The 7,716-nt window shown below is 37.5% G+C and overlaps 1 protein-coding gene across 1 annotated transcript in view; it reads left to right on the plus strand.

Annotated features, from left to right (window-relative positions):
* The first annotated feature begins 3,573 nt into the window (after positions 1–3,573).
* The window catches only part of LOC128694666 (solute carrier family 22 member 3), an 80,616-nt gene continuing 76,473 nt past the window's right edge, over positions 3,574–7,716 (plus strand). The window contains exon 1 of the mRNA XM_070104288.1: positions 3,574–3,669. Within this exon, the coding sequence (XP_069960389.1) occupies positions 3,664–3,669 (6 nt within the window). The 5' untranslated portion in view covers positions 3,574–3,663. The remainder of the gene's footprint in view (positions 3,670–7,716) is intronic.

Below are 7,716 nucleotides of genomic sequence, written 5' to 3' on the forward strand. Positions count from 1 at the left end.
ATGAAAGTAGGAGCTAGCATTAAACTTATTAAACTTTGTATTGTTGATGCAAAATTTGTATTTAATAATAAGCTTTATACTCAGAAGTTTGGTATGGCAATGGGAAATCCTCTTTCACCTGTCCTTAGTAACCTATACATGGAATTTTTTGAAACAAGACTGCTTAACACAATCCTCCCTAACAGAGCTAAATGGTTCAGATATGTTGAGGATATTTGGTGTCTTATGCCTAAGAATGTAGATATAAACCATTTCCTTGTTAAATTAAATAGCTTAGCCCATTCTATAAACTTTACTGTTGAGTTTGAAAAAAATAACTCATTTTCTTTTATAGATGTTTTAATTATTAAAGGTAATAATAACTTCAAATTATAAATTTACAGAAAACCTACAAATAACTGTTCCAATGTACACTATTATTCTTCCCATCAAGACAGAGTTAAGCTGTCTGTTTTCTCATCAATGTTTCTGAGAGCTTTACGAATTTGTAGTTCAGAGTTCATAGATGAGGAAATATCCAAAATTTATGAAATAGCTAATGATCAGAAATTCCCAAGAAACGTAATTGATAAATCTTTTAAAATTACCAGAAATGCTTTTTACAATCCAAAAAGGGACAACAGCCTTTTTCAACTAATAATATGTTGGTTCTCCCTTACCAGGAAAACTTGGTTGATATGCCTTTTCTTCTTAAGACTTTTAATATCAACCTTGTATTTAAAAATCTTGATACAGTAAAAAAAAATTTGATAAAAAAATTCCCCCCAAAATACTAATGGATGTGTCTATAAGATTCCTTGTAAAATTTGCGATGAAGTTTATTGCAAACTGGTAAAGTCTCAGACTAAGATTAAAACAACATAAATAGAGCATTATTACTGGACAAGATTCTATTGTTCTGTTTATTAATGTGAGAGATTTTAACCATCCAATTGACTTTCAAAAGGGTGAGAAAGTTGTATCAAGCAAGTCCATGGTTGACAGAAATTTAAGTGAATCATGTTTCATAAAAAGCAGTTTTGAAAATAAAATGAATATTTCCTTTGGTTTATATAAATTAGATTCATTTATAATTAATAAAATTTGGGAAGAGATTCATTTATAACTAATAAAATTTGGGAAGAATATAACAATGCAATAAACAAATAATAAATCTTAATACTTGGGTAGAGTACTAGGGATGGGAAAATATTTTGGTAGTGGGATGGATTGCGAAGGACCTGCCTATTATGGGCCAACAGACCTGCAGCAGTGTTCCTCCTTTCTTATGAGTCGGGTGTCATCACGCGTCAGGTGTTTCTTTGTACTGGGATGAGATGGTGAGGTGTAGTCTTGACCCTTTATATGCCTTCCTTTGATGTATTGATCTTATAGTTCTTTGATAATGTGAGAAGTCACGAAATCTCTTGGAATTTTACTTTTCTTTCACAGTGGTTGTTTTGCATATTCTGATATCACCTGTTTACTGTGATCTTATTGCATATATATATATATATATATATATATATATATATATATATATATATATATATATATATATATATAGAAATATATATATATATATATATGTATGTATATATATATATGTATATATATATATATATATATATATATATATATATATATATATCTATATATATATATATATATATATATATATATATATATATATATATATATACATACATACATATATATATATATATATATATATATATATATATATATATATATATATATATATATATATATATATATATATATGTATGTATATATATATATATATATATATATATATATATATATATATATATATATATATATACATATATATATATATATATATATATGTATATTACTGTAACCACGAACGAGTGGTAATGATTAATAACAACACTGTGACTAGCCTAGGACTCGAACCCATGCTGTTTTGGCCCACCTCCAATCACACAATAGTGCGGAAAAGTAATGTGAAGGACTTGGGTGTGGTAATGTCCGAAGACCTCACCTTCAAGGACCACAACAATGTCATTATCACATCTACTAGGAAACTGTTGGATGGATAATGAGAACATTCAAGACAAGAGATGCTAAGCCAATGATGATTCTTTTTAAATCACTTATTCTCTCTAGGTTGGAATACTGCTGTACATTAACATCCCCATTCAAGGCAGATGAAATTGCAGATCTAGAGAATGTACAGAGAATCTTCACTGTACGTACAAGTTCCATCAAACATCTTAACTACTGGGAACGCCTGGAAGCACTTGACTTGTACTCATTGGAGCACAGGCGAGAGAGAAATATCATAATCTACACCTGGAAGATTCTGGAGAGATTGGTCCCTAATATGCACACAGAAATCGCTCCATACGAAAGCAAAAGACTTGGCAGGCGATGCAACATACCCCCCGTGAAAAGCAGGGGCATCACTGGTACACTAAGAGAAAAAGCAATAAGTGTCTGATGCTCAAGACTGTTCAGCAGCCTCCCACCAGCAATAAGAGGCATTACCAGTAGACCCCTGATTGTCTTCAAGAGGGAACTGGACAGATACCTAAAGTCAGTGACGGATCAGCAGGGCTGTGGTTCGCACGTTGGATTGCGTGTAGCCAGCAGTAACAGCCTCGTTGATCAGGTCCTAATCCACCGGGAGGCCTGGTCATGCACCGGGCAGCGGGGGCGTTAATCCCCGGAATACCCTCCAGGTAGACTCCAGGTAAGCGAAAACACATGACGCTCTAACCCACAGGACCACGCAGTCCTAGGATTGAGTGGTTGTGTAGGTTAGAGCGTCATGTGCTTTCCCTCACCATGAGGCGGGCCAGAGCAGCATGGGTTCGAGTCTTTGGCTAGTCGCAGTGTTGTTATTGATATATATATATATATATATATATATATATATATATATATATATATATATATATATATATATATATATATATATATATATATATATATATATAGGGAGGTACCACCTCTAGAACTGTCAAAGGGACCCTCATCCTTAGAGAAAAGAATAAACTTGCTTCATATATATATATGTATAAACTTGCTTCATGTATATATATATATATATATATATATATATATATATATATATATATATATATATATATATATATATATATATATATATATATATATATATATATATAAAAATACTTTCACAGGGGTTGTTTTGTATATTCTGAAATCACCTGTTTACTGTGATCTTATTGCATATATATATAATATATATATATATATATATATATATATATATATATATATATATATATATATATATATATATATATATATATATATATATATGTATATATATATATATATATATATATATATATATATATATATATATATATATATATATATATATATATATATATATATATATATATATATATATATATATATATATATATATATTTATATATATATATATATTTATATATATATAAAGACATGATCATGCCTTTTAATGTTTGGGTAAAACAAATATGAAGACCATTTGCAGTACGATATGTTGTACAACAGGATATGCATATATAGGGACGAAAAAAAAAACTTTCTGTTTAGTATTGGTATTAGTGTGAGCGAAGAGGGTGTATCGTGCATACTTTGTAAACATCAAGTACGGTAGTAGCTGCAACACTAGCCACTATGAAAGTAATGTATTTCTACATCTTTAAACACGTACAAGATGCAAATCACCATTCGCCTCTGTCAGCTTAGTTTAAAATCTGTCATTCTGCCTTAATATCATATTTTTTTTTTTTTTTTGATTACTTATTGTCTAAAATAATATTCAAATATTTTTTCATTGTTTACATTAGTCATATTCATTTCTAGGTGAAAATACTTTGATAAATTTACTCATGTCGGTGCCGTCTGTGTAATGAGTTTCAGGCCTTTGGTTTAAATGCAGAAATAGTAAACATCTCTCTGTGTACGTACTCTGAGATTCATACCACTCTCGGTGTATATACACTGTCATTGAAATCTATCGGTGCATATAAATTTGGAGAGACTGACCTCTCTTGGTAGCATACACAGTTTTAGGGGTGTATGTGTCTGTGTGTGTTTATGTGTGTGTGTGTACTCACCTATTTGTATTAACTTATTTGTGGTTGCAGGGGTCCAGACTCAGCTCCTGGCCCCGCCTCTTCACTGACCGCTACTGGGTCCTCTCTCTCCTTGCTCCATGAGCTTTATCATACCTCGTCTTAAAACTATGTATGGTTCCTGCCTCCACTACATCACTTGCCAGACTGTTCAACTTCCTGACTACTCTATGACTAAAGAAATACTTCCTAACATCCCTTTGACTAATCTGAGTCTTCAAATTCCAATTGTGACCCCGTGTTTCTCTGTCCCATCTCTGGAACATCCTGTCTTTGTCCACCTTATCTATTCCTCGCAGTATTTTGTATGTTGTTATCATGTCTCCCCTAACCCCCCTGTCCGTCAGTGTCGTCAGGCCGATTTCCCTTAACCTTTCCTCGTTGGATATTTCCCTTAGCTCTGAAACTATCCTTGTTGCAAACCTTTGCACTTTCTCTATTTTCTTGACGTACTTGACCAGGTGTGGGTTTTAAACTAGTGCTGCATACTCCAGTATGGGCCTGACGTACATGGTGCGCAAAGCCTTGAACGATTACTAACTGAGGTATCGGAACACTATTCTGAGGTTTGCCAGGCGCCCATGTGCTGCAGCAGTTATCTGGTTAACGAGTGCTTCTGGAGACTTGCTCGGTATTATACTCACCCCAAGATCTGTCTCTTTGAGTGAGGTTTGAAGTCTTTGGCCACCTAACCTATACTCTATCCGGGGTCTTCTTTGCCCTTCCCCGATCTTCATGACTTTGCATCTGGTGGGGTTAAATTCTAGGAGCCAGTTGCTGGAACACACGTCGAATCTGCCCAGGTCTCTTTGTAGTTCTGCCTGATCCTCATCTGATTTAATTCCCCTCATTAACTTCACATCATCTGCAAACAGGGACACTTCTAAGTCTACCCCTTCCATTATGTCATTCACATATACCAAAAATGGCACCGGTCCTAGGACTGACCCATGTGGGACCCCGCTCGTCACAGGCGCCCACTCTGATACCTCATCACGTACCATGACCGCTGTTGCTTACCTGTCAGGTATTCTCTGTTCCATTGCAGGGCCCTTCCTGTTATACGTGCCTGATCCTTTAGCTTTTGCACTAATCTCTTGTGAGGAACTGTGTCGAAGGCCTTCTTGCAGTCCAAGAAAATGCAAACAACCCACCCCTCTCTTGCGTGTCTTACTTCTGTTTCCTTGTCATAAAACTCCAGTAGGTTTGTGACACAGGATTTTCCTTCCATGAATCCGTGCTGGTTGTCGTGTATAATCATGTTCCGTTCCAGGTGCTCCACCATTCTCCTCCTGATAATCTTCTCCATGACTTCAGATACTATACACATCAGTGACACTGGTCTATAGTTTAATGCCTTGTTTCTGTCTCCTTTCTTAAAGATGGGGTCTACATTTGCTGTCTTCCATACCTCGTGTACTTGCTCAGTTTCAAAGAATGTGTTGAAAATTGTTGTTAGTGGCACACAGCGTCTCTGCTCCCTCTCTAGGGACCTGTGGAGATATGTCCGGTCCCATTGCCTTTGAGGTATCAAGGTCACTTAGCAGCTTCTTCACTTCCTTATCGGATGTGTGTATTTCATTCAACACTTGTTGGTATATCCCTTGTTGGTGTACCCCTCTGTTTTCTCTTCCCAGTGTCCTCTCTGTCTCCACTGTAAATACTTCCTTAAATCTCGTGTTGATCTCCTCATATACCTCTTGGTCATTTCCTGTGAGCTCCCCACCTTCTTTCCTCATCCTGGTTACATGGTCCTTGACTGTTGTCTTCCTCCTGATGTGGCTATAAAACAGTTTTGGGTAAGACTTGACTTTCGATGCTATGTTTTTTCGTACTGTCGCTGGGCCTCCCTCATTATCTGTGCATCCTCGTTTCTGGCTCTTCGACTAATCTCTTTATTTCCCTGAGTCCTTTGCCTTCTGTACTTTTTTCATTCTTTAGTGCCCTTAGTTTTTGCCCCCCTACACCTTTGGGTAAACAAAGGGCTCGTTCTGGTCTTCAAATTATTTCTGTTGCCCTTGGGAACAAACCTTTCCTCTGCCTCCTTGCATTTCGATGTTACACAGTCCATCATTTCGTTTACTTACTTTCCTACCAATTCTCTTTCCCACTGAACCTCCTGCAGGAAGTTCCTCATACATGTGTAGTCCCCCCTTTTATAGTTTAGCTTTATCCTTTCTACTTCTGTTACCCTCTCCACTTGTAACTCTACTATGTTTTCAAACCTCAGAACCACGTAATCACTAGCTCCAAGGGACCTTTCATATGTAATATCCTTAATGTCTGAGCTACTTAGGGTGAACACAAGGTCCAGACTTGCTTGTTCATCCTCCTCTCTCTCTCTGGTAGTGTCCTTAACGTGTTGGTGCATGAGGTTTATCAGTACCACATCCATCATCTTGACTCTCCATGCTTTGGGACCCCCATGTGGCTCCAGGTTTTCCCAGTCAGTCGCCCTCTGGTTGAAATCGCCCATAACCAGTAACTTTACTCTACTCGAGTGAGCTCTTCTGGCCACCTCAGCTAGTGTATCCACCATTGTTTTGTTGCACTCATCATATTCCTCTCTTGGCCTTCTGCAGTTCTATGGTGGGTTATACATCACTGCAATGACTACCTTATGTCCCCAGGCTGAATTGTTCCTACTGTGTATTCCCTTTCTCCAGTCTCGTCCATTCCTTCCATTTCCTGAAATTCCCATTAGTTTTTAATGAGCAATGCAATCCCTCCTCCCCCTCTGCTCCTTCTATCTTTCCTCAGGATCTGATATCCGGGTGGGAAGATTGTATCTGTTATTGTCTAAGTGAGTTTTGTTTCTGTGACTGCTATGGTGTCTGGGGATGTCTCGTTGATTCTTTCATGCCACTCCTCACATTTAATCCTTATTCCATCTGTGTTCATGTGCCAAACCTTCAACTTCTTTTCTAAAACTGTGATCTGGGGAGAACAGTGGATCTGAGGGAGAAGGAGCCCTGGTGGGGACCTATAAAGGGTTGCTGTGGGGGTGGAGTTTGTGGTGTGGGGGGGCAGAGGGCCTATGATGGGTTTCTGTGGAGGTGGGAGGTTGTAATGAGGGGATGGGGGATGAGGGTACAGAGTTTGGGTTTTGGTTTAGATTGTTTGGTTGCAGTTGGGTTGCTGTGGTTGGATTCCTTCTGGGTCTGGGCTCTCCTGTTCCCCTCTGTCCTTGCCTCCCATTCCTCCTTGCGTCATTGCACTCTCTCTTTCAGTATCTTTCTTTCTTCTTGTGTTTTGTCTCGGTCGAGGTGCCCTCTCTGGTACTCCAGTTTGTTCCTTAGTCATGCTTTCTTCTGTACGATCCGTTAATTACCATTTTGTCCAAGGCATATGTCGATTTGACACTAGGCCTATTGCATGTGTGTGTGTATGTGTGTATTCTGTGTGTGCGTGTATGTGTGTATTGTGTGTGTGTGTGTATTGTGTGTGTATTGTGTGTGTGTGTGTGTGTGTTAGTTACCATTTTGTCCTAGGCACATGTCGATTAGACACTAGGCCTGTTGTGTGTGTGTAGGTGTGTAGGTGTGTAGGTGTGTAGGTGTGTAGGTGTGTGTGTGTGTGTGTGTGTGTGTGT

This window comes from Cherax quadricarinatus, chromosome 90 (assembly GCF_038502225.1).
Source record: "Cherax quadricarinatus isolate ZL_2023a chromosome 90, ASM3850222v1, whole genome shotgun sequence".
NCBI lineage: Eukaryota > Metazoa > Arthropoda > Malacostraca > Decapoda > Parastacidae > Cherax > Cherax quadricarinatus.